General features: G+C 45.4%; 1 protein-coding gene across 8 annotated transcripts; it reads left to right on the top strand.

Annotated features, from left to right (window-relative positions):
• Positions 1 to 4,617: 4,617 nt before the first annotated feature.
• On the top strand, positions 4,618 to 25,603 carry LOC133116622 (ATP-dependent RNA helicase DDX3X-like). 8 transcript variants are annotated; one of them, XM_061226393.1, is made up of 23 exons: positions 4,618 to 4,879; positions 6,712 to 6,766; positions 7,159 to 7,206; positions 9,505 to 9,561; positions 10,964 to 11,056; positions 11,141 to 11,212; positions 13,278 to 13,373; positions 14,197 to 14,304; positions 14,660 to 14,780; positions 15,145 to 15,255; positions 15,367 to 15,466; positions 15,602 to 15,737; positions 16,440 to 16,537; positions 16,984 to 17,082; positions 17,187 to 17,347; positions 18,244 to 18,388; positions 18,491 to 18,635; positions 19,087 to 19,137; positions 20,378 to 20,559; positions 20,689 to 20,806; positions 21,186 to 21,339; positions 21,947 to 22,098; positions 22,446 to 25,603. In XM_061226393.1, exons 1-23 carry the CDS (start codon positions 4,835 to 4,837, stop codon positions 22,520 to 22,522), a joined length of 2,424 nt encoding a protein of 807 aa, XP_061082377.1. In that variant the 5' UTR covers positions 4,618 to 4,834; the 3' UTR covers positions 22,523 to 25,603. The 8 variants fall into 8 exon arrangements, with proteins under 8 accessions (XP_061082377.1, XP_061082378.1, XP_061082379.1 ...); XM_061226394.1 differs by lacking the exon at positions 19,087 to 19,137; XM_061226395.1 differs by lacking the exons at positions 13,278 to 13,373; positions 14,197 to 14,304.
• The last annotated feature ends 1,272 nt before the right edge of the window (positions 25,604 to 26,875 follow it).

Raw genomic sequence — 26,875 nt, 5'->3', positions numbered from 1 at the left:
GCTGTTGTTCAGACCAAATGTCAGAATGGGGAAGAAATGTGATCTAAGTGACTTTGACTGAGAAATGATTGTTGGTGTCAGACAGGGTGGTTTGAGTATCTCAGAAACTGCTGATCTCCTTCATGCACAGCCGTTTCTAAAGTTTGCAGCGAATGGCGTAAAAAAAAAAAAAAAACATCCAGTGTGCCTTGTTAATGAGAGAGGTCAGAGGAGAAGGGCCAGACTGGTCGAATCTGACAGGACGGTGGTATGCAGAAGAGCATCTCTGAACATACAGTACTGTGCGGAAGTCTTAGGCACCTGCATAACATACAGAACTGTACAGAAGAGATTCTTTCAAAAATAATTCAATGAAAGGTCCTAAATAAACGTACTTGCCACAGTTCTTCTGCAGACTTTGGTTGGCTCCTTACTTCTCATCTCAGATAGCCTTGATCAAGTTATTATGTAAAAAGTAGTAAATTGCTTACAGTAAAATGTCTCTGTAAGATTAAGTCTATTGGAAAATTAATATTTAGAGAAATCTCAAATATCTTCTTTTATACTAACACACACACAAAAATAAACATATATATAATAAAGTCTAGGGTGCCTAAGACTTCTGCACAGTACTGTACAACATGTCAAACCTCTAAGTGGATAGGCTACAGCATTGTCTCAGGTGGTAAGAACAGTCGTCTGGCAGTCGGAGGGTTGCCGGTTTGATCCCGCCCTGGGTGTGTTGAAGTGTCCCTGAGCAAGACACCTAACGCCCAAATGCTCCTGATGAGCTGGTTGGTGCGTTGCATGGCAGCCAATTGCCATTGATGTGTGAGTGTGTGTGAATGGGTGAATGAGAAGCATCAATTGTACAGCGCTTCAGATAAAGGCGCAATAAAAATTCCAACCTTTTTTTTTTTACTGCAGCAGAAGACCTATAACTACAAAAAGAAAAGTCGAATAAATACCTAATAAAGTGCAAAATTGTCAATTGATTTAATTTCGTGTTTCTACAACAACAACAACAAAAAAGCCTTTAAATCCAATTTATCTTCGTTGCACATGCAATACATAATAAGTGTCATTAGGGGGCAGGGGACATGCGTCCACGCGACTCAAAACGAATGGTTTTGAATGGAGTCCGAAATCACTATAAAATTTACCTGAAAGTCATTGTCCAGTAAATACTTTTCAACGAGCCTACTTACATTGTCCACTGACGTAGAAATAATGACAATGTAACCTGACCGGTTGCCACAGGAATTTTGAGAGCAAATGATGTGTTACATATTTCAATAGAACACGAAGTAACAACGCGTTCTACTCAAACGTATTACTCACCTTTTATTTGCTATCAATTTCCTGTTGTAACCTGTCTGAAATTACATTGTCATTATTCCTACGTCAGTGGACAACGTAATGTAGGTCGAGGTTACGCCCAATCACATAGCTCGAAGGCAAATTAACATTGCGCAATCAGATATGTATCAAAGCTTTTTCCCCAAACCCCACTTGGTAAGAAAAAGATATACAAAATGTTTCAAACAGGTCTATATAATCTCACCAGTTGTTTTATTTCAAATTCACGTTTTATGTTTGTTTGTTTTGTGTTCTTGGTAGAGCTTTAGAGAGTGCGTTTGTTCTGTGGCGGTTTGAGCTCTCCCTCTAGCGGTAAGAAAATATACAAAACAGTGACGCGGTTATTCTCGTAAATGATTCTTCTGAAAAGCCTTCAGCATGTTTGACGTCATTTGATGGAAAAAGGAATTAAGCAATAACGCTATTGACCAGCAGGTGTCAGTAGATAAAGTCCCTGAGTAAATATTGTATATTTCCACTTAAGTCTTGTGAGACCATGCACATTTACAGAAGCCAGAATCTCATAATTCCATAACTACTGTAATGCTGTATCATGATGAATATTTTTATTTCAATATCAGGGTGCTGCTGCAACTACGACAAAAAAAAAATTAGGTCAGGGGTTTGAAGGACTTATCTTTTCTTAACAGGTGGCTCAAAGGTCTGATCTACTGTACATACGTATTTTCATGTTGATAAAAATATCCTATTACCAGACGATTTCCTCTTTGGCAAGATGGTTATACAATGATACATTCAGTCACAGCTCTGTGCATCGCCGCTGTCCAATGATTACTGTAAACAATTAACAATTTAAAGCGATGCATTTAGTGTAGATAAACACTGCAGTGTTCCTTTTAGCAGAGGTGTCTGTGTTTCATTCTGCGCTTGCCTACAAAGGAAACAAATTTAGCCTGGTCTCCAAGCACAGCCCCTTGAGGTGACAGGATAAGGACCAGAGACTTGTTCACTAGAGAGATACTCAGTAGCAGCTATTCTTGACACTGTTCTCTCGCAATCCCTGCAAGCTTGCTTGAGAGAGGCACGGGAAGCAGAAGCAGTTGAGTTGAGTTTCAGCCTCCCTCCTCTCCGTTCTCCAAGTAAACCAGGCACCCACCAGCAACATACACAACAAAGCCAATTAACTCCTCAAGCTTCTCTTGATCCCTCTCACATATGCTCAGGCTGATGAGCATATGTCATGTACCGTAACCACTGGCGACCTGTAGCGTAGTGGTTAAGGTACATGACTGGGTCCCGCAAGGTTGGCGGTTCGATCCCCGGTGTTGCCACAATAAGATCCGCACAGCCCTTGAGCGAGGCCTTTAACTCTGCGTTGCTCCAGGGTAGGATTGTCTCCTGCTTAGTCTAATCAACTGTACATCGGTCTGGATGAGAGCTTTTGCCAAATGCCATGAATGTGATGTATTGAGGGAGACTGCATGAATTGTAGTGCAATTGTAGGCTCTTGATATGCTGAGAGTTGAAGACAGTAGACAGGGAAAGCAAAGAGAGAGCCTTTCAGGAGGAAATGTGGAAATCTGTCCTGATTCTGGGGGAGGTGCTTACATCCATACTTCCAGCTCTGACAACCCTTTACATTACATTATTGGCATTTGGCAGACGTACAGTTGATTAGACTTAGCAGGAGACAATCCTACCCTGGAGCAATGCAGAGTTAAGGGCCTCGCTCAAGGGCTGTGCGGATCTTATTGTGGCTACACCGGGATTAGAACCATCGACCTTGTGTGTCCCAGTCATTTACCTTAACCACTACGCTACAGGCCGCCCAACCATCTCTTGAGAAGTATGGACCACATTTTGTACCAGTATCAGTAGCAGTATACATACACTTGAAAAGATGATTAGTTCTAGTTCTGTAGACACAGGTTACGCTTCTCCACCACCCATCTTAACCTGGTAATCGATAGCAACCACTCTGCCAGGCACAACCGGAGCTGGCTGAACCCCCAGTGTGACAACATGCTCTGGAACTAGGTATTGTGTGTATGGAAAAGGCATTGCATGCATTTTTACCAAAGTCTAATTTACTTTGGCAAAACAGAATATGTATTTGGGCAAAGCCAATATCATGTTGTGAATATTGACATTATCTCCTCCAATTTGGCAATCGATTTATCTACTTTATTTGCTGTTGTCGGAAAGTATAACCTAATGTCCTAACCCCACTTGTGTATAGAAGATAACAAACAGAATTTGTTATTCTCGCCTTGGTATTCCCAACCCCCGTACCAGGTGAGCGTACACCCCTCTCCAGGGCTTTCAACCCAGGAGTGAGACCTTCAGCACAGAGCTTTATTTTGTGTCCCGTGTGTGTGTGTGTGTGAGTGTGAGAGAGAGAGAGAGAGAGAGAGAGAGAGAGAGAGAGAGAGAGAGAGAGAGAGAGAGAGAGAGAGAGAGAGAGAGAGAGAGAGAGAGAGAGAGAGAGAGAGAGAGAGAGAGAGAGAGAGAGAGAATTACTGGAGGTCAAAGCATTCGTTCATACCACAGTTAAACAGCAGGACATGGCCTGTGATGGTTCTTATTTAGTGCTTTCAGAACATCAAGGAAATCTGTTAAAAGCACAAAAAAACTATCCAACCGAACTGTTCTAAAAAGAGGACAAAACAAATGTTTAAGAGGTCGGACAATCATGTACAAGGAGAATCCATATCTAAGTAACTGAAAACAATACAACCCTAAGAAACGAGGAGTGCGAGAAAACAGACCCTTTCGGCCATTTAGTAGGCCTACATTCAACGGATATACTCTGGGCATGGTAACAGAGATGTTAAATCTGGTCCTGGTTATCGTTGAATCCAGTCAAGTGTAAATACCCTCCTGGAAATTGCGCCAGATGAAAACAAATCAACACGACGTAAAGGCTTTTAGTTCGTATGAACAAACACTGAATCGTTATGATTCTTGTGATTGTATAATTGTAGGCTACATACGAGATTTCACAGTATCGATGACTATTTTGCGATTCAACACATTCAAGTGGAATCGCCTCATTTTACAGCTTACATTTACATTTCAATTAAATGTAATTTAATTAAATTTAATTAAATTCGCATTTAACCTACAGTACAGATCGCCTATTCTTTAAATCTGTTTTTCTGCAATCTGCGACAGTTTCGGCAAAGAGCTTTTGTCGCTCTCCGGTTTCGGCTTCCACGCATTTGCTTTCGCCGAAATATCGCGATGTTTTCCGTTTCCGCTTCAGGGTTTGTTCGCTCAATAAAATCTCGCGATGTCTATTCCACTTGTATTCCAGCACGGACAGTCTGAAGGTGCCGGTTAGAAGCTCGGGCTGAGTTGAGAAACTGAACGAAAACAAGGACGCATTTATAAATATCACTGTTTGTATAAACTATTTTTTATATTACGTATATATCTGAGAACGCAAGGGGAAATATAACGGACGTTACCAAGACAACTAGCTAGCAAACAAAGAGTCTTTCTCAGAAGAAATAAATCCTCATATTCTTTAGTTATGAGTCATGTGGCCGTCGAAACTGTACACGGTCTAGATCAGCAGGTGAGTGTCGACTAAGTTTCTTTTATGCTCTGTCTAAGTTAGGTGACCCGCAAGTGTAACTTAAACGTGTAAAAAATAGAGAAAAATACGGTTCCGAGTGATATCAGACTGGCTGCGTATTCAGCTCGCTGGCTAATGCAGCGTTAAGTACCGTGTGCTTTCGGCTCTGGCTGGTTAAAATGGTGGTTGTGGTTGTAGGAGTCACCATCGCCACAATGGCGGCTATTGTCTATAAAACCAGCAATCGGTGCAACGTGAGCCCCATCTTCAATGATTCTTTTTTTTTTATTATCGGGAGTAATGGACAATGTAGCTATGTCACTTTTGCCAGTTAAATTATTTATTGTTCTATTGTTCTCGCCGGAATGTGTACATTTAGCTAGTCATGTAGTTATTGACTAATGTTACATTAACTAACCGAGTTATGGCCAGCCAGTAAGTACAGTTAACGTTAGCTGGCTAAATTTTATTATTTGTACTCTAGCTGGCTTTCTAGCTGCTAGGTTGCTTGTTTGATAAATTAGCCGGTATCTGTAGTGAGGTGATATTTTGGGCGGCCTTTAAAGTGGCCAACAGTAACGTGAATGCTACGCTAGCTAGCTAGCTAACTCTTAGTTGGCTAACGTTAGGTCCGTCTTGTAATGTTATGTCACTGTACCGAGTTATTTTTGTTGAAAGCCCGATTGTTTTACATGTGTATCCCCAACTTCTAGCTATAGTTCACTTGTATAGATAGCTGGTTATTACAATACGCGTACGTTGCGACTTTTGTAGCTTGCTAGCTTGGTACATTTTTTTTAGCAACTGCGCGCACGGTTTTTTTTTTTTTTTTTTTTTTCTTCGATAAGCTACACTTCCTACAGTTTTAATTAACTTACTGATTAAATGATCCATTTTTCCATGTCAACTATCTGGTTAGGTAACTACCCCCAGTGTCTGACGCAGTAACGTTAAGTTAACTTCACTCCATAAAGTAACTTTTATATTGCGTAGACGACCTATGGCCTAACCATATAACTTGACGTTAACGTTGGTTTATCTGTAAATGGATACGTCTGTTTGGCGGGTTGTCCAGCGTGGCTTTTTTAGCAACATGGCTAATGGAATAGTCATGACGTAACCGCTAGCTAGTTAGCTTTTAGCGCTTCAAAAATGGCTTCTCGTCTGTCTGACGTGAGCCATTTGGCATCGTCACCGATGGTGAAAATAAAAATGCTTACTCGACAGGTTTTAACATTGCTGTGGTGCCTCTTTTTATGTGAGGACATGCAATCGCCTTACTATCGCCTGTCCTGATTGCTTGGCACTGCTTTGTCGAACTCTGTAGCGAGTTTCCGTAGACGTTACACGTAGCTTGTTAAGCAAGAAGGTCGCCACACTTCCGCTGAGAGAGAGAGAGATCCCTGTTCTGAACGGGAAACCCGTGACGCCGGTGTTGATCTCGCTCGCTGCCTCGGGGTGCTAGCAACCAACTGGCTTTCTAATCCAAGCCCTTTAATGCAATTACCCACCGAAAAAGCCGTACTCGTCGAGCATGCCTCCAGATTTTCACAAAAAAAAAAAAAAAAGAAAAGAAAAAATCACGTGGGCGCCACAGAAAAGACACAAACGGTTGCGTGAAATTGTGCAATGTACATACTTATTCACTTAGCAAAGAGTTAGTTCAAGGTTCGCTTTCCTAACCTCATTGTATTCTTCCATATGACCATATGTCTCTGAATGAGAATGGGAACGGTGCCAGCGGCGACTGAAACGTTTTTCACCTCTTCAGGTGACCTATTCATTTGATCTGTTGAATGGTGATATTTGACTTGTTATATTTTTCTTTGCAGCTTGCTGTCCTAGACTTGAACTCTGCTGATGGTCAGAGCGGAGGTGGCACTGGCAGTAAGTCTCTTTATTCAGATCACTAACAAGTTGTACCAGATTTCAGTCTCTGGTGGTGATGTATAATTATCAGGGAATTGGGCATCTAATCAGAAGGTTTCAGGTTCAGTTCCCGGCCGGGGAACTGGACCGGTGCCCTTGAGCGAGCCGCTTAAATGGAATTGCTTCAATTAATGTGTTCCATTGTAGCGGTGGATACTATGCGAATGCGCCAAGTTTCCCTGGAAAATAAACAATGTAATGGGTTTTTTTTTCCTAGATGTGGTTGGATAATCATCCTATTTAATCAATTTGATTTAATGAGTTTAGGATGAACTTTCCATGTTTTTTGTGATTTAATGAGAACATGAGATGATCGTGCCTGTCACTCACACGTCTTCCTCTACCTGTAGGGCGTTACATTCCTCCTCATCTACGCAACAAAGAGGCCTCTAAGAATGGTAAGATGTAACACGGAGAAGAGATGCGTTATTTTATTTTGAGAAGATGCATTGCTCAAATGTTATGCTTGATTATTTACCACAGGAAAATATTTGTGTAGCAAAATACATTTTAATTTGCATCATTTTCAAAATCTGACTCCAGAATTCTTAAGATTTAAAAGGTTGTGTTACAAATTAAGATGCAAAGGAATTTCTGTGGTTGGACTGTGCTTAACGCAATTGAAATCTTCCAACCGAAGTCTAATCTATTTTATCTTTAGATTGATTTCATTTCTGGGTCCCTTGATACAAGCAAATTACTAGTTTTAAATTCCTTTCACTTTTTAATAATGTGTTAACCATATGACATTTATCTAGTTGTCACTAAGAACATGCTTGGATGTCGCATCAAAGTAATCTATAAACTGCTTGGTGTGGATAGGGCACTATAAACTATTGGTGAACAGGATGAAAATGAGTACTTTTAACCATTTGAACCTGCAAAGAACCAAGTCTTAGTATTGACGTATTGCACATTTATTTCTTCTGAAAAAAATTTTTTTTGCGTTGAGTAAAAAAAAAAAAAAAAAAGGAAAAAGTGTCATATTGAATATTAAAACAAGTGGTGCATTCAACTGTGTAAATGTTCAGAGCAACCTCATTATTTCACAGCTGTGATGGTGATGGTTGCACCGTGTCAATGAGTAGGCAATACTTCTTGTAACCTTATCAATGGGTGGGCATGTATGGCTCCCTAGAAAATGGCTGTCATTAGGTCAATGCATCCAGACCGACGAGCATCGACTGAACATCTGCAAACGGCGTAAAATGAACGTAATCCAATCCGCAAGCATCGAAAGCGCTTGTGCAAATGGCAGCTCGCCGCCCATTTTGACTCAGACCCTGTGATTCTGCCTGCGTTCCCAGGCCCGCAGGGTGCAGATGTCCCCCCTCTGAAACTGAGAAACGGTGCTTTACTCTCGTCTGGCTGTACAACCTTAAGCCCACTTGCATTAGTGCAATTTCTTCTTTTTTTTTTTTAACAAATGTTTGCATTGTTTAATGCACCCCTAAATTAAATTGTAATTTGTTAAGAGGATTGATCTATTTTTGTTGCTCTAAGAACAGGAAATTACTGTCAAATATTGTTTTTCTGGTGAGTGTAGCCTTGCTTAATTGGGGGGGGTGGCGGGGGGATGCCACTCCAAATTTAATCCATAGGACATTCTCACATTTGGGACATTTCAATAGCTGGACTATTTTCACTGCCTTTTGAGTGATTGCAAGGGTCTGCATGTGCTGTAGGTTCAGTCATGCAAGCAGATCTATGGCCTTGAGCCGTGAGCTAATTGGTTGCATGTGGACAGAAAGCCTGTCTATAGAGTTACGGGTACAGCTACTCAACTGACCACATTCATATATTGGTGTAGCTGCTTGATGTAGATCTTGGAAAGTAGTGTAGTCTAAAACATGTCAAAAATAGCATACTTAACTGCTTGCATGCACAGTTGTCCTATAAGCCCCAAACTGCCTCGCTCCAGTCATACCCAAACCTGCCTTGCTACAGACCAGTGTGTCTCTAAGCAGTGCTTCTCTCCCATGAGGAGAAATGTGAGAAGCTGAGAGAAAATATATCCTTATTTTCCGGGGCTGGTCTCCTGTACATAACGGCAGAGAATAATGTTGAGCAACGATGTGTGGTTATCCGTGTTCAGTTTGTGCATGGTGATAATTTGATCAGATTCATAATTTAAGAAATTATTTAGTTAAGCCTTTTTGAAGCAGTGTGCTCTGAAGACCGTGGTTGTAGTTAAATCTTCCCACACAAAAATGCTCTGGTCTGGGAGCCTGGCTTGCATTGGCCAATGGGGTTCTGCTCTTCCATGTTGCGTTCAGAATGCCTGTGCATGTAGGCACTTGTAGCTCTGAGATGCATGATCTCAGGTTGCCAGGGGGGTCGTGTTAGACTCCATTAACCGTGTCTTCGCTAACAAATGCGTTTCAGTCGAGGCACTAAACGGTACCTCCCCGTCTCAACCGAACGCGAGTTGTTGGCAAAAGCGACAAAGGGCAGTGATAGTTTAGCACCAATTGCAGGACATTTGAATGAGTGGGCCCTCAGGCTCATCCTGTTCTCTGGTATGCCTAGCCTTCCATACACGCCTTTAGTACAATTGAACATTTTAGTATTTGGATAAAAGTAATGCACTAATCGCACAAGCAGTCGCTCTCAGTTTTTGAAATATTTTCAGGCAACGTGTATTCATCAAACTCACGGAGCTCTGGTCTGACTGTATTTTCATTTTTCTGCGACAGGAAATGCTTTTTCCTCTGGTAGACAGAGCGGTTATTCAGTGCCACCGATGGGGAGCTGTAAGTCTATATCCTGACGGCTTTTTGCACTGGCAGCAGCATGCCCGGCACATGCCGTTGGCGCCGAACGCAGACGCCAACTCGGAGAACTCACTGTTTTTCCATGTGCTTTAATGCGCTGATCAAACTGTAAAGATGCAAGTTGCTTATTCTCATCTTCTGCGCATATGTTTTGCTGTTGGGGGTGGGGGGGTGGGGGGGAGAGATTTAAAACCTAAACATCTGCAATTTGATATCTGGGAAAAGGTCCTGAAAGGTAAGGTTGAGGAGGCGTAATGCAAACTGGGTGCCGTGTTGGTAACCTTCTGTAGAAGTGGGGACTGGTGCCTGTGCGTTCCATTTGCTTGTTTCTCGGTGTTTGGTCCTCGTTTGGCTTTTTTGGGCAAGACTTGTCTCAACTCGGGCTGCGTGTTTGGGCTGAACACGAATGCAGTGGTTTGCCAGTGCATCCGGTTCCATTGGATTCACAGTTTTCTAGCCGCCGTTCTGTTCCTGCCGCTCCTGGTTTCTGTAAATAAAGCTGTTTGGTGTCCTCCGGAATGCATTTCATAGTTTAGGTCCGCAATGTAATTGGCTAAATGTTGAAATGAAGAGTGTTAACGTTCAGGGAAGCTCTCCCAAAAACACTGCGTTCTGTAGTCGAAATACAGAATGCAGTAATATTTAAATGTACACTTATACCTTGAGACTCACGGTTGAGTTATATATTTTTGTAGTTGTGTGCTTTTTTCCGAATGTCAATGAACGCCGGTTTTGGCTAATTGGCGCCATATGGAATGTGGCAGGCTGGCGTGAGCTTTCTCCTGTGAGGGGCTTTCTGTGATGTTTCAGCGCAGCTGTGCTGCTGCCACTTGAGCCCGCTGGAGCAGACTTTGCATTTGCATTTACGTGTCCGTTATTTTCTCATAACGGAACCCCAGGGAGCGCCCGTCTGGGCCCGGCGTTTCTTTCTGTGTGGTTCTTTAAAGCAAGGTGCGCTTAATTTTAATTGTAATTTTATTTATTTATTATTATTATTATTCTCCTATCCTTTTGTGTTTTGGTTAACTGAAATGCCAAAAATGCCCCCTGTTTAGTAATCGTGAACATTGGCACCCTTTGGCTGACTAAAACGTGAGGTTGGGAGAGCCTCATTCAACTGTAGCCTAAACTCTTGTAAAGGAAAGCCCTCCCCCGCTATGTTGGCATCTTGGCTCAGTGATGCAGTCCAGGTTGTAGATGGTGTTTGCAAATTTTCCGCTTTGGCTGACCTGCGCCAAACTTGCTTTGAGTTCCCCCGCCCGCCCCCCCCCCAATTTGAGTGAATGCAAGCTATTTTCAACTTTTCATCATGTGGTTTTTATTTGTATTTTTTTCCTCCTTGTGTTTTCCCCTCATGCAATAAAATACCCCCCCCCCCCAGTCTCTTCTAGACCGTTCCCTCAATCTTGGAATCCAGAGCGGAACCTTAGGCGCAGATCTAACTGTTCCAACGGCTGGGATGACTTTAGGACCGGTAACTAGCGTGTGTTCGGCACTTTTCCGCCTTCCCACGTCTGAAGTGGGACGTTTTGACGCTGGGACCTGTGCTCCTGCTTAGGTTACCCGGGACCGGCCTCAGACGAGCTCTCCTTTTATCAGGCCTACAGGGGCGGCTGGCCGGGGAGATGTGGTAAACCCTTATCTGCATGCGCCCGGAGGGGGCCTCGGCTCCTAATCTGTGCGCGCCAGTTCCCTGGGCCGTGCGTTTTGTACTCGCCCCGGGGCACCGTCGCGCTGCCGTGAGCTTGGCCGCAGGGGGCCGTTAGACGGGTCCGTCCAGGGCTGGGTGCTTCGCTGTGCTGGTCTTGGCCTCGGGTGTTGAGCGATGCATGGCCGTGTGTGAGAGTGTGTGAGAGTGTGTGAGAGTGTGTGAGAGTGTGTGAGAGTGTGTGAGAGTGTGTGAGAGTGTGTGTGAGAGTGTGTGAGAGTGTGTGAGAGTGTGTGAGAGTGTGTGAGAGTGTGTGAGAGTGTGTGAGAGTGTGGTGCGCTCAGGAGCTGTGAAACCCGCCCGCTCCAGCAGCCGTTGCAGAGCGCGCCCCGCAGGTGTTGAGCGAAACTCGCCGTCAGCGTTCTTGTCGCAGATTTGTTTTCAGCCCCGAGCGCCCGTGACCTTTGACCTTCGACCTTTTGAACTTAACCGCGGTGGCATTCTGCAGGGGCTCCCGGTGCGCCGCGTTCGCGCCATGGTAACAGCGCGGCTCGTGGATTATTCCTGGATCGTGTGGGTTATGTTGCTGCCCCCCCCCTTGGCTCGGTCATGCTCTGTGTCTGCAGTGTGCGAAGGCATCTGTGTTTTTTGCCATTTTCCATTTATAACAGTGGTCACTTTGCTAGGGGATTTATGGTTCTTCCAGAAACCTTGAATGAGAAAAAAAATCTTTTTAATTAATGTAGTGCCCAAGATTATATACGATCAGAAGTACAACTACCTTGTTTGAACTTCTGAAATTTGAATTCTTCCATTTATTAAATCTATGCATTCCTGCTCATGTGGATGGTGGCCATTGTTTGGTAGCATTGCCTGGTTATTTGGTTGCATTTGACTTGTGTTGGGTATTTTTAATATACGTCTTGTGGTTTGTACCGTGCTGTTTTGAAGGCTTGCCTTGCATATGTCAAATTAGTCTTGACTATGTTAATGGAATTTGTCTCCTAATTGCATGCTAGCAACATACAATTGAATTATAACAGAGTATAGCAAGCTTGGATTGCCTCAACTAATTGGTTGGCAACTCGGAACGTGACAGGTTAGTTTTATTCATAGATCCTCGCAATGACTAGCAGGAGGAAGTTCATATTTGGATGTGTTAAGTGGCATCGTGGTTGTACTATTCTTTGCCTGAACATCTGTTGTGGTTTTAATCTTACACTGCACGGCTTTTAGGCCAGTGTTTGATTGTTTCTGGCGGTTTGAGACTTGGCTCTTTGAGCATCCAACCTTAAACACTTGATCCAAAGTCCACTTGAGCTATAGGTCTGCCATTGGCTGTTATCTAGGGGAAACTACAGTTTGTGCAAGTACTGTATTTAAGGCTAAAGCAGTGGTAAATGGCCATTGGTCAATCCTGTGGCCTTCAAAACATCATTCGGAATCCAATTTTGTATTTATTGCACACGTCACATTTATTTAGAGCCAAACCCATCCAGTGGTGTCATCTGTACATTTACAGACCACATTTGCTTGTAGAGAATTATTTTTGTTGATAAATGTGTGTATATATACATTTTGTGCTTTACTGTAATCATCAACCTCATCTGGACTTGGGAGTATCCAATATCACAGATGAACGCTAAACAGCGCGCCCTATTTATATCCTCATGCGAGCCCTATTAATATCACGGTCCCGTTGGCACCTCGGGTTGCATGGTGAGGCGCTGTGGATGTTGAAGCCTCGTCTGTTCAGTGTTGGAGAAAGGAACCGTGAAGCGTTTTGTGAGCGGTGAGCCTCTAAAACGGCGCTGCCTCACTCCACGTCCTGCGGGCCGCAGTGTCAGGTGGTGTAAGCCCAAAGGGTAGACGAAGATGCCTGCAGACACTGCGGCCCGCAGGACGTGGGGTTGAGCAGCGCTCCTGTAAGAGGGGGGCTCTCAGGCTCTCAGGCCTGGGGGCTCTCTGGCCCCGGTCCCGGGGGGCTCTCAGGCCCCGGTCCCGGGGGGCTCTCAGGCCCCGGTCCGTAACGGCGTGTCCTCTGCAGCCTCCCCTGCCCGCACCGACGGCAGTGTCGCCCGTGACGGGATCGATGACGACGACGATGACGCGGCCAGTGTGCTCAGCTGGGCTGACCGCTGCGGTAAATGTTCATTCGCACTCGTGGCATGACTCTCTTCCTCCGGTACTGCCCGGCACGCTAGCCCATATCCCCCCGCTAGCAGCTGGTTTTAAGCTCCATCACATGGCTCGGGTTTAAGCCGATGGATTGAAAGGTAGATTTCTTTCGTTAATATTTTCTTAAATGGCCCTTTTGAATGGAAATACACGGTGGGTCAGCATGGCTTCTTGGGCGAGTATCTTGACCTCTTGGTCACACGTCATTCAGAACCGAGCCCTACTCACTGGCCTGTTTTGGCCGCTCATCCAAGTGCTGGACTGAGACCTGTAGAGATTTGGCCCTTTTTGATTGGGTATGCTTTATAGTGCCTGGGCCTCAGTTTTGACAGCCGGGTTATAAGTATTTTGAATAGTGTTTGGTGTCGCAAAGTGAAAGTATTCTCTCGTAATTGCAACGGATTCTCTGTATCTACATGGGACCTAAAACATTTTGCAGATGTTTATAGGCTTGTGGTTTCTTCCCCCATATCCCCACAAGGAATTAAATGGGAACTTTTTCTTTTTTTTTTGCATGAGCAATGCACAGGTATTTTTGAATCTCGTAGTTTTAATATGAATGCTCTTATTTGATACGGACGGTCATATCAAGTCTGTCCAGCTTGTAATAGGATGGGCACAGGCAGTGGTGCATTTTCAATCAGCCCATGAAAGCCCATCGTGTGGACTTTGGGAGTGGGGAAAAATTAGACGTTCGGTGGGTAATCGATCATCGAGCGGGTCCACACTTTAGAGGAGTGTTTGGGTGCGGGCCGTGACCTCTGACCTCTGTCTCCTTCTGACCGAAGACTCGCCGGGGTGGGATGGCGGACGCAGCAACGGCTTTGTGAACGGTTACCACGACAACCGGCAGAACGGCGGACGCGGACCTCCGCGCTCGGACCGCGGCGGGCGTGGTGGGTACCATGGCAACCGACGCGTTGCCCCCCTTTTTAAGCCGGGCCCAGGGATTGGTCCTCTCTCACGCACTTCCCGCTCGCACTAACCAACGCTTGGAACGGGCGCGACCGTTTGCTTGAACGGGCACGACCGTTGGCTTGAACGGGCACGTCTGTTGGCCCGAACGGGCGTATTGGCTTTTGGTGTGAACTGGAAGTGGGTGACGCCTGCCAGCCCCTTCGGTCCTGTAACGAAGTGGAGCTGTGGGAAGCCGATGTGTTCTAACGCAAACCTTAGTCCCTTTTTAATCCTTCCTCGCGCCCTGTTCCTGGTGTTGAACGCCCTGATGCTGAGTGTTGACTGTGTGAACAGACGGCGGTGGGTGGAGCAGCGGGAAGGACAACCGCGGCGACGCCTACACCAGCTTTGGAGGACGCTCCGATCGGGGGAAGTCTTCCTTCTTCAACGACCGGAGCTCTGGGCCCCGGGGAAGGTAGGGTGTCTGTGGCGTACCTGCATGAGTGCTCAAATCGCTCTTTAACCCACGAAGCTTCAACCTTTTATTACTTATTATTATATATATATAATCTTTTTCTTTTTTTGTAATACTAAAACCTTTAACTAGCCCTTTGAATTGTCTTTGTATATGAAATGTGCGATTATAAATAAACTTGCCTTGTCCCCCAACCATTCTCCCCCCCCCCACTCTGGGCTGCGGGGCCCCCTGGGGTCGCTGCGTGTCTCAGGACTGCGTGTTTGTGAGGGCTGTGCGATGAGGGGAGGGGGGGGGTGTAGGTGTTATAATTGCGCTCGTCTCTCGGGGCTGTAATGGCGTACGTGTCGTGCTGGTCCTCCAGGTACGAGCGGCCCGGCTACGGGTCCCGGGAGGGCGGAGGCAACAGCCGCTGGGCGGAGGACTCCCAGGAGGACTGGTCCAAGCCCACACCGCCCAACGAGCGCCTGGAGCAGTGAGTCCCCTTCCGCCGCCATTTTAAAACCCCGTGTCTCTGCCCGTCCTCACGGCCCTCCCTAAAAATCACACCTCTTGTGTTCTCCTCCTCCTCCTCCTCCTCCTCCAGCGAGCTCTTCTCCGGGAGCAACACCGGGATTAACTTCGAGAAGTACGACGACATTCCCGTGGAAGCCACCGGGAACAACGCCCCTCCGCACATCGATAGCGTGAGTTTTTATTTTATTTTATTTTTTCTCCGTTTCAGTGAGTGGGGTTTTTATTTTTATTTTCTGGGGTGAATTTGACCCCCGCTGCTGTTGAGAGAGGCGTTTAAACCCCCGGGCCGCCCGCTGTGTTCTCAGTTCCACGACGTGGACATGGGCGAGATCATCATGGGCAACATCAACCTGAGCCGCTACACGCGGCCCACGCCCGTGCAGAAGCACGCCATCCCCATCATCAAGGCCAAGAGGGACCTGATGGCCTGTGCGCAGACCGGTGAGTCCGGCCGCCCCATCGGGGGGGCGTCCCGCGCCCCGTGTTTTGGGCTCAGAGCCAGAGTCACGAGCAGAGCTGCTTTCTGTGGGCCGCGGCTCTAAGGACCCCCTCTCCCTCCTCCCTCCTCCCTCCCTGTACGCTCAATCAGGGCTGTACAAATGCAGTGCGTGGAAACTAAATACCATGAAGATAGACACGATGCCATAAGACGCATTGCTTAACATCATATTAAAAAAACATAGTATACATATCATAAAATTGTACTCTTACTGCTGTTCTAGAAGCTCCAGTCTGTATCTGCACACTGACTCAAGTTAACATCTAGTCAGATTGGGCCCATAAATGCATCACCTTTGGTCACTAGCTGTGTACAATCGACAACCATGCTATAGCTGCTACTTTCATTAGTTTCTTGGTCATATCCTCAAGGTAACTGTGAATGGTAACTTTTTATATTATTTGCATTGTAATACATTTTGACTTCCTGCTGCTTTTGATAAGCGCCATATTTAGGTGCTTGCTGACATCATGCTTTGAGTGACCACATTAGGTGCTAACAATGCTGGAGAAACTTGTCTATTGGATTATTGTTCTTGAATCGGTCTGTTCTAATCTGTACATCGGATATGTGGCCTAAAACCCCTGATGTTTTATGTTGATGAACTCTTGCCGGCTCGGTGACTGATTCGTTTCCCCTTTCAGGCTCTGGAAAGACTGCGGCTTTTCTGCTCCCGGTGCTGAGTCAGATCTACACGGAGGGGCCCGGAGAAGCCATGCAGGCCATGCGAGGCGGCGGCCAGGTACTGCAGATGCACACCACTGCTTAATTCGTGCGGTCTGCACGAACCGTAACGTGCCTGACGCTAAATTGAGTCGATGCGTGTAAGGCCCCAGTGGTCACTCCCTTACCTACCCAGTGCTCTACCAATCTGCATTAATCTACAACGTCTCCACATATTGAATATAAGAACCAGCAATAATAACCAGCAAGAACCCCCCCCCCCCCCCAGCAATAATCAGCTTGGTATTGCATTGGTGGTGCTTGAGGAGAGTTTCCCCCCTCGTCACTGCATGGAGTTGCTGGCTGGTGATAAAAGCACTATATATAAATGCATGGAACTAATAATAAAACCTTTTTAAAAAAAGGTACACCGTGTACGCCTTGTACACCGTGTCAGCTGTCGGTTGCTGGGGTCCGGGGGTTTTTCTCCAGGGTTTCTAACTCTGCTGCAAACGCTTTCCGCAGGAGAACGGGAAATACGGGCGGCGGAAGCAGTACCCCCTCTCCCTGGTCCTGGCGCCCACCAGAGAGCTGGCGCTGCAGATCTACGACGAGGCCCGGAAGGTGTGTGTCAGCCGGCGACGCCCGCGTTCTCCGTTTTTTTTCTTTTTTTTTGCGTTTGCGTTTGAAACGGCCCCGTTCTGAACGCTGTCCTCTCGCTCTCCCAGTTCGCGTACCGCTCCAAGGTGCGCCCCTGCGTGGTGTACGGCGGGGCGGACATCGGGCAGCAGATCCGCGACCTGGAGAGGGGCTGCCACCTGCTGGTGGCCACGCCCGGCCGGCTGGTGGACATGATGGAGCGCGGCAAGATCGGCCTGGACTACTGCACGTGAGTCTGCCCCCGTACCTGCCTCTAATCCTCCCCCCCTGCCCCCATACCTGCCTCTAATCCTCCCCCCCCCCAGCCCCCCATACCTGCCTCTAAATCCTCCCCCCCAGCCCCCATACCTGCCCTTAAACCCCCCCCCCCCCCCCGCACGTGAGTCTGCCCCCATACCTGCCTCTGTCTGCCCCCAAACCTGCCTCTAATCACCCCCCCCCCCCAGCTGTCAGACTCCAGTCCTGGAGGGCTGTGGTGTCTGCTGGGTTTCACCGTTTCAGTATGAGTGATTTTGTTTTAGTCACCGATTGCCCAAATCACTGTTGCTCAACTGCACCTGATTTCACTCGTTATTTTTGCCTGCTCGGTTCTTGTGAAGCGAATTGCTGAGATCTGGTGGTGTAGCGCACACGGCTGACGCTCACGCCTGCAGACACTGCGGCCCGCGGAGCGTGGAGTTGAGCAACGCTGGGCTTAAACCATCGGCACTTGTTCCTTCAGGCCTTAACTGACCGCGGTTTGGCAGGCACTCCTTCTCTGATCCGTGACCCCGTAATGGAAATTTCCGTGGGTGGTTTGGGTTCTGAAGCTCTACGAGGCAGGGCTGTTAAAGCTGAATGTACCCAGAGGGACTTTTTATTTTTATTTTCTAACTCTCTAATTGCTTGAGTTCAAGCCGTGTGTTGATGTTCATTTTAAACTGTCGCTGTCCTCGAGAGGCTAAGAACTGCCGGTTTTCCACCCTCCCTTTACCTGGGAGTTGGCTGTGAAGACACTGGCCAATCGGTAGCGCCGATTTGTTCAGCTGGGCTGGATTTGGATTCCAGCGGCATATCCGCTGTAGACGCCTGAGAAAGATGCCCTCTGAGAGACAGGCGTCATGCCGTCCGTTTTCCCCTCCTCAGGTATTTGGTCCTGGACGAGGCGGACAGGATGCTGGACATGGGGTTCGAGCCCCAGATCCGGCGGATCGTGGAGCAGGACACCATGCCCCCGAAGGGCATCCGTCAGACCATGATGTTCAGCGCCACCTTCCCCAAGGAGATCCAGGTACGCACGGCCGGGGAGATGTCCCTTTTTTTCCAGGGTTTTGGGTCCGTCGCTTTTGTAGGCGTTTTTTTGGTTTTGAGCGATTTCTGTCTGTGCTTCCAGATTCTGGCCCGGGACTTCCTGGAGGAGTACATCTTCCTGGCGGTGGGCCGCGTTGGCTCCACGTCCGAGAACATCACCCAGAAGGTGGTCTGGGTCGAGGACGGCGACAAACGCTCCTTCCTCCTGGATCTGCTGAACGCCACCGGTAAGAACCGCGTCCTCCTCCCCCCTTTTACGCCTCCCCTGAACCCTGTAAATGTGCACCGTAGTAGCGCCTCCGTCTTGTGTTATAGAATAATGCAGCTTAAAGTTTGATGACTGTTGTGGTGGAAATGGGGCTTTTCTTAGTTCCTGCTTTAAAAAAAATAAATAAATGATAATAATAAAATAAAAATTTAAAAAAAAATGTATCTGGGGGATGGTCTGTGTTTTCATATGAATAGTCAACTGAGTAGAATAGAAACCAGCGCAGTGTTGTTGACTGAAGGCAGACCGTATCCATGGTTTAGTCCGTTGCCTCCCTGCTGCCCGCTGTTCGTATAATGCTGTTAAATGACATGCTGTTAGTTTTAAAACATTGTAAACTTATTGTCACTGCTTGCAAATGATGTCCTGTAAAATGCCTGAGGTTCATGGTGGGGTCTGGTTTTATTCAGTCATTCCCAGTGAGGTTCAGGGAAGTGCGGGTGAGAACCCAGAGAAACCCGGTGAGTTGGTCATTTTTATCTGGTAGAATGCCCCCCCCCCCCCCATTCCACCCTTTTACTTTATCCCACACAATGTTTTGTGCTGTTATTCCCTTTAGAATAGACCGTATATGGATAGACTAGTAAACTGCTGTAAAAGGTTAATTAATGTGAATGTAGGTAATTTTTTTATTTCAAGTATGTGTTTGACTGTGTGTTTGTTAGTCTACAAAATAAAGGCTAATTAATTTCCATTGGCCTGGTAATGACAGCACTCTGTTAAAATGAATAGATTGAATTAAGGAATTGTGAATGGGTCTGATTCATGTGTTGCTCCACTTCGACCTGCTCTGGAGGGTCACCGGTGGTTAGAGACGCACCCATAGTCACCACAGCTTGGTCTTTGAATCGTCCTTGCGGGTCGAGCGCCAATAATGGCCCAAAAATGCCCCCTCCCGTGCTGGGAATTGCTCGTAGGTTTAAAAAAAAAAAAAAAAAAACCCACAGTTTTAAGTGAATTAAAACCTGGCCTGTAACCACGGTTACCGACGTGACCCATAGCTCTGTGTATTGAAGTTTATTTCAGTAGGGATCGCTATGGTAACGCTGCAGGGGAGTTGCGGGTGCCTGTGGATGTCTAGTCGGTGTGGTCTTGTGCTTCATTTGTCAATGTATAGTCATACTTGTTCTGTCGTACATTTTGTATTTATTTATTTTTTAAAACCCCTTGTTGTGGCATCAGTCTCTTCATGCGTCTGCAATGCCCCCCCCACCCCAACCCCTCACTTGGGCAGTGTTCTCATAGCCATTAAACGCAGCACAAACACTGTGCCCGACCTAAAGCGAATGTAATTTAACTCCTCAGAATGTGATGTTGGGGTGCAATAATGTTAAATATACAACTGCAAAAGAGTTTCTGCCCGTCAAATTTATTGGGTTAAGCTTTCCCTGAAGTAGCCGTGCAACACGCGTGTGATCACGACGTCGCGTAATCGCGTTGCCCTTCTGCGACGTCTTCCTGCCTTCAGAGTGCGTCTCGTTTACGCGTTGGCTCCGGAGACGCCTCTGAAGGACAGCGAGTAATCGGGCGTAATCCCCCGTAGGTTTGAGCCGTTGGCACGAGGTGCTTTCCCCCCCCGGGCACTGCTTGCAGACGCACTGTTTGGGGCTGATGGGGCTCACCCTCCCGTTCCCTCTCCCGCTGGCCGGTCGCGTGGGGGGACGCGCGCGCTCCCTTCTGAACGCCGACCTGTGTTTTCAGGCAAAGACTCGCTCACGCTGGTGTTTGTGGAGACCAAGAAGGGCGCCGACTCCCTGGAGGACTTCCTGTACCGCGAGGGCTACGCCTGCACCAGTATCCACGGCGACCGTTCCCAGAGGGACCGCGAGGAGGCCCTCAACCAGTTCCGCTCGGGACGGTGTCCCATCCTGGTCGCTACAGCGGTGCGTAGCTTTTTGGCGTTTCGCCCGACGCAAACCTGTTGACTTTTTATTTTTATTTTTATTTATTTATTTATTTTTTGCCTAGTAGGGGAAAAATTGCTGATTTTGTTGTTTTGTTGGTCTCTCCAGGTGGCTGCCCGTGGACTTGACATCAGCAATGTGAAACACGTCATCAACTTCGACCTGCCCAGTGACATTGAGGAATATGTTCACCGCATTGGTCGTACCGGTCGTGTCGGGAACCTCGGTAAGCCCTTGGGAGTTCTGAATCTTCACTTAGCTGTGCCTTGTGGAACTAGCAAAGGCTTGTTAAAATGTCTGTCTAATATAGGCTGGAGACTTGCATTTCTTAATCTTAAAATTCATGCCTGCACAGTGAGCCATTTACTTGCATCCAAGCAACTTCTCAGACAATCTGAAGGTTGTTGACTGGATCTTAACACTTCATGTGTTACTCCTTTTAGTTGGATCTGTTAACATTTAATTCCAGTCTTGGTCTTTCCCTGAGCTCCGTATTCTGGATGAATTGGCAGTGTGGCAGTTCACCATGATGACTCCCTTCTGTGGCACCCACATTTCATTGATAATTAAAAACGAGGCTTTACTTTTGTCTCTTTGTCCACAAGGTTTGGCTACGTCCTTCTTCAACGACAAGAACAGCAACATCACCAAGGACCTGTTGGACATCTTGGTGGAGTCCAAGCAGGAGGTGCCGTCCTGGCTGGAGAGCCTGGCCTACGAGCACCAGCACAAGAGCAGCAGCCGCGGACGCTCCAAGGGGTAAGAGCCGGCTTTGAGTCGCGAATGGCAGCAAATTCATGTGTACTGGTAACATTTTTGGCACGCCGTTATAAGCGGTGTTGCTCCGTTTGGACCTGCTCTGGAGGGACTCTAGTGGTTAGAGATTCCCCCCCCGTAGCTTCGTCTTGGATCGTCTTTGCGTGTCCAGCGCCGATGACGGTGCGGTTACGTGATCTCAAAAATGGCCCCTCCCGTGCTGCGGATTGTGATCGTAGGTTAAAACCCACAGGTTTTTTTTAAACAGTGCAGATAACCATGGTTACCGACATGGCACTTGGCCTTGTGGTTTGAAACGGATTTCAGTGGGAAGCCTGGTGATTTCGTGGGTAAAAGCAAGAGAGGAGCCAGCTTCAATGCTTACGCTGTGACGCAGCTTTCCCTGGCTGTGCGGAGCAGTCCTTTGATCTATCATTTGGTGCTGATGAAATCTTACGTTACGTTATCTTAAAAAAAATATATATATTTTTATCACTAATCTGTAAAGCTGTGTTGTGGAACACATCCAGGGAAAGGATTTTTTTTTTTTTTTTTTTTTTTGGGAAAATGTTTTTATGAATTTTTTTTTTTTCCTCTTTCCTCTCTCCAGCCGGTTCTCCGGAGGTTTCGGCGCCAGAGATTACCGGCAGAGCAGCGGCGGGGGCGGCTTCGGGGGCGGCGGCGGATTCGGGGGCGGCGGCGGCGGCCGCGGCGGGAGGAACCCCGGCGGACACGGCGGGAACAGAGGATTCGGCGGTGGCGGTAAGACCGACAGAGCGGCTTTATTGAGCCCTGTGGGGGGGGGTAATGTGTCCCTCTGCATTTTAAACCGTCCTAGTTACTCTGGAGCTGCCACTGTGCAGTTTCCCCCGCGACCCAACTTTGGTTCTGGGGCCAGTGTCGTGTCCAAACTCACGTGAACACCTGAGGAACAGGCGAATAAGGGTTAAACTTAAACTTCACTTGGCCAGTTGTCATAGTTTTTTTTTTTGGTCATAGTGCTTGTATGTTCTGTATGTTACGGTTTCTGTTCAACAATATTGGTCAAATTTATGAAAATGTCTATTAGGCCGACTTCGGTTCCTCACCGTCTTGCCTCTTGTCCGCAGGTGGATTTGGGAACTTTGGGTACAGCAGCGATGGCTATGGAGGAAACTACTCCCAGGTGGACTGGTGGGGAAACTAGAAAGGAAGCACCGGGAAGAAGAAAGAAAAAAAAAAAAAAAAAAAAAAGACTAAAACCTACGCGCTGTGGAGGTCACCACGCCAAACTAGCCGAAAAGGAAACCACATGTAACATAGCCAGACTATACCCTGTGTAGCTTCAACAAGAACCTGCAGTACTTTACCAGCTGTGATTCTCTGACTCGGTTCTGGACAGGGAGCCTGCGAAAGCATCGAAGAGCAGGACGCGGGCCCACATGCGGCCGCTCGTTCAGCCTCCCAACGCGGTCTGGGACCGGGTTTTTCACTGCGTCATATCTTTCCTTTTAAAAAAAAAAAGAAAAAAAAAGAAAAAAAGAAAAAATAACTAAAAACCAAAACAAAAAAAGAAAAACGAACAGAAGGAGGGAGAAAAAAAAAACTGAGGATAATTTGTATGTTAATGTACTGTGCCTTTCAATTTAGACAGGAATTTTCATTTTTGAAATGTCATTACTGGTCAAGCCTGACCAATCTCAACTTTATTATTTTCGTAAGCCGTAGACTGAGGAAGCTTACTGTACTAAATCAAACCTTGGCAAACACTGGGATGATATGACTTGAGTGAGTCATTATTTCCGTTTGAAATCCAAATTGCCACTGGAATATCGGGCGGCCTGCGCTGCCGGCTAAAACAAGAGCAGCTTCTTGATCCATCACGGAAGCTGTTGAATTTGAAGGTATTGATTTCTCTCGTGGCAATTGTATTTTAAGGGACTATGAGTTCTAACTTTTATGCTCACTCTATCCTGGATAGATACCCGTTAGGGATATGGTAGTCTTTAAAAAGCCATTCCAGCAGTTATTGTAATATTCACTGAAATGATGAAACGCTTTGTGTCTTGACGCACGTTAAGTGTTTAACACGCAATGCTGGAACTTGTTACTCCACTCATATTAATTGACTTGACAGTGTTAAGGCAGCTACTAAGAAGTACCACGAGCTAGCCGTAGGTTGGGTGGAGTTTTTTTTTAGTTTTTTTCCCCCCAGTTTAAATTCTTACTACTTGAAACGTTTTACGGTGGAAATTGAAAAACTTTTAGTTTTTCAACTAGATGTTTCTCATACAAAACAGAAAGCTATATTGGGAAAAAAGGACGAAGCCTGCCGTATTCGAAAGTGAAGTTTTGAACGGCTACGCATGGACCGCCACGCCGAATGCGGGCCTGCAGAAAAGCGCGGCCGATTTGGTCTTAGACGCATGCTAGTGTTGTTTTTTGGTCAAGGCGAGAAAACCGACGAATTCTGCAGCAGGCTTTACTTTATTACCAACACGTGTGTTTTTTCTCTTTTTCAAGCTGCGTTTAAAAACATAAATATAAATTAAATAAATCCGGAATCGCATCTTTCGGCTTAACTTGGAGGCATGGCTCCTTTTTTTTATTTTTTTTTGTTTATTTATTTTATTTTTTTCTTCAAAGACTAGAGCAGTCGGAGGATTGCAGTTGACGTGCAGGGGAAACGGACGTTGGAGAGGGCGGTAGAGTGTACCACCGTTTTAGTCGCATTGGTTTCCGCTGTGTGCTGGCTGTGGGTTAATCAGGCCAGCCAAAAATGGGGTGGGGGTGGGGGGGTAAAGGGGGGTGCGTTCTCCAATGTCATCAATGCTGTCAACGGAGTTAATCTGCCTTGATGTGCATTTAAAATCACTGGCCCGGGGGGCTAGCATCGGCTTCCGTTTTTAAGAGCAGTGCTGTGAGGGGGTGTAAAATGGCATTTAACTTAAGTGCAATAGATTTATGCTGAAGTGTGTTGTGCCTTGAAACTTTTTCAACAGATTATTGAGCAGAAGCAAAATGCACTGACAGTATTGAGGTAACTTAAGATGACTGGTGCTATTTAATTTTAGGCCTAGGCCCTTGTATGTTGTACCCATCAAGTTTTACAGAGTTATTTTATTGCGCATCTAGAGTTTTTATATAAATGTCTTGAGTGCGTGTCCTTAAGCTTCCAAATACCGTGTGGAGATTGTGGAAATGCAGCTTGTTTACAAAAGGGGAAGGGCTCTTAATATTTAACCAGGATTTATTTGGGACCAGGGGGATTAGCAGTTGGGAATTTAGCATTTGCACACAGATTTCTAGATTCTACTTTTGCTGCTAGTTGTGTAATTTATTAACCATTTTTTGAGAAATATTTATTTTTATAAGCCTAAAAGTGATTCTTTGAACGTTTCAAGAAACTTGACCAAAAGACAGTACAAAAAACACTGGCACTTGAATGTTGAATGTCACCAGTATGCGTGAACTTTATATATTTCGGGGTAGTGTGAGCTTTTTAATGTTAGTCATATTGGACTCAGTCAAAATTCATACCTGTTACTGGCCTTCTGGCTGAAGGTGTCGATAAACCATGTAATTGGCTGTCAAAGTAACAAAGGAAGGAAAAAGAAAAAAGAAAAAAACCAAAACATGCCAAGGTTTGGATTAAAAAAAAAAAAAAAAAAAAACTTAAAAAAAACTTGTCAAGACAAACATTTACTATGTATCAGTGCAAAGTGTCCAGATTCTCTTGTGTTTTTTTTTATTTTAATTAGTTTTCAGTGGCTGTCTGGCACATGGCAATCTATTACAAACATGTGGTTATTCTCTATTGTTGCATTTACATATTTGCGACTGGCATTTGGCCTTTTGCGGGCATCTGGCAGGTTCTAGCTATAGCAATAAGTCTTGAGTGGAAGAGGGGAGTCTGACCATTGGACACATTCGGTATGAAAGGTTTGTTTGTGTTTGTTGTTTTTTTTCTTTTTTTTTGCTTGCCACATGCTCGCAGGTGGAATGCCAGCGCTCGTTAGGGTTTAGAATTTGCTTTCTGTACTAGTTTAGTAGCTATGGCACTGCATGAGAATACTCGGCTGTGCATTTGTATAATTTCACCAAAATAAAAGTTTGAAATGCAAAACATCCTTTACAAATCAAGCATGTTTTCTAGTATGATGTTTAATGTAGAATGAAGTAACTGATGTGTAGCGGCTGTTAGCGGTGTCGCTGCTCCGAGGCTGGAGTTAAGTGAATAAATTCAGCCCACAAACGTTCAGCTCAAATATAGATCTTTTTAAACTCATTCCCCTCCCCTGTGTCTGGTCTTTTTAAAAAAAAAAAAAGAAAAAAAAAAAAAAAAGTTTTTTTAGTTGGTTGTTTTTTATTGTCGCGAGCCTTGTCTGTTTACCAGGGCTTAATCTTGGGTTGTCAAGTCTTGTGTGTTGTCAACCTCAGAACTGGACGGCACTCTGGATGAGACTGCCTACACGATGCATGAGATGTTGGATGCAAGTATGGAGTGGAGGCAGTGAGTTTTTTCTGCTAAAAACAGATTTTCTCAAATGTAAAAAAACTGGTAAAATGGTAAAAAAAAATGATGAGGTTTTATTGGTGAAATGTAATGCATCCATGTATTTTCAGGCATATATGATGGAAATACTTATTTTGGGGGAAATCAGAAAAATACATAACTTTCCTCTTATGTCCAAAAATTAAAAATGGTCATGTAAATTAAATTAGGTTTTATTGGTGACATGGATGCAGAAGAGGATGCATGTGATGAATTTGAAGAAATAAATTGCCAGCCATGTATTTTCAGACGAATATGATGGAAAAACCTTTTTTTGGGGGAAAATCTAAAATTTTTATAAAACTTTATTCTTCTGTCCAAAAACCCAAAAAATGGTCAAAATAAAATGAGGTTTTATTGGTGACATGGATGCAGAAGAGGATGCAAGTGATGTATAAGAATAAATAAATAGCCAGTCATGTATTTTCAGACAAATATGATGGAAAAACCTTTTTAGGGGGGAAATCAGAAAAATCCATGAGACTAGTCTTATGTCCAAAAACCCAAAAAATGGTCAAAAAAATAAAATGAGGTTTTATTGGTGACATGGATGCAGAAGAGGATGGATGTGATGAATCCTAAGAAATAAATTGCCAACCATGTATCTTCAGACAAATATGATGGAAAACCCATTTTTGGGGGGAAATCAGAAAAATACATCAGACTTGTCTTGTGTCCAAAAACTGATAAAATGGTCAAAAAAATAAAATGAGGTTTTATTGGTGACATGGATGCAGAAGAGGATGCATGTGATGAATACAAACAAATACATTGCCAACCATGTATTTTCAGACAAATATTATGGAAAAACCTTTTTTGGGGGGAAATCAGAAAAATCCATGAGATGTCCAAAAACCCAAAAAATGGTCAAAAAAATAAAATGAGGTTTTATTGGTGACATGGATGCAGAAAAGGATGGATGTGATGAATACGGAGAAATAAATTGCCAGTCATGTATTTTCAGACATATATAATGGAAAAACCTTTTTTGTTTTTGAAATCAGA

This window comes from Conger conger, chromosome 17 (assembly GCF_963514075.1).
Source record: "Conger conger chromosome 17, fConCon1.1, whole genome shotgun sequence".
NCBI classification, from domain to species: Eukaryota; Metazoa; Chordata; class Actinopteri; order Anguilliformes; family Congridae; genus Conger; species Conger conger.
Note: the sequence above shows the minus strand (reverse complement) of the source record. Positions and strands in the feature narration are given on the sequence as shown.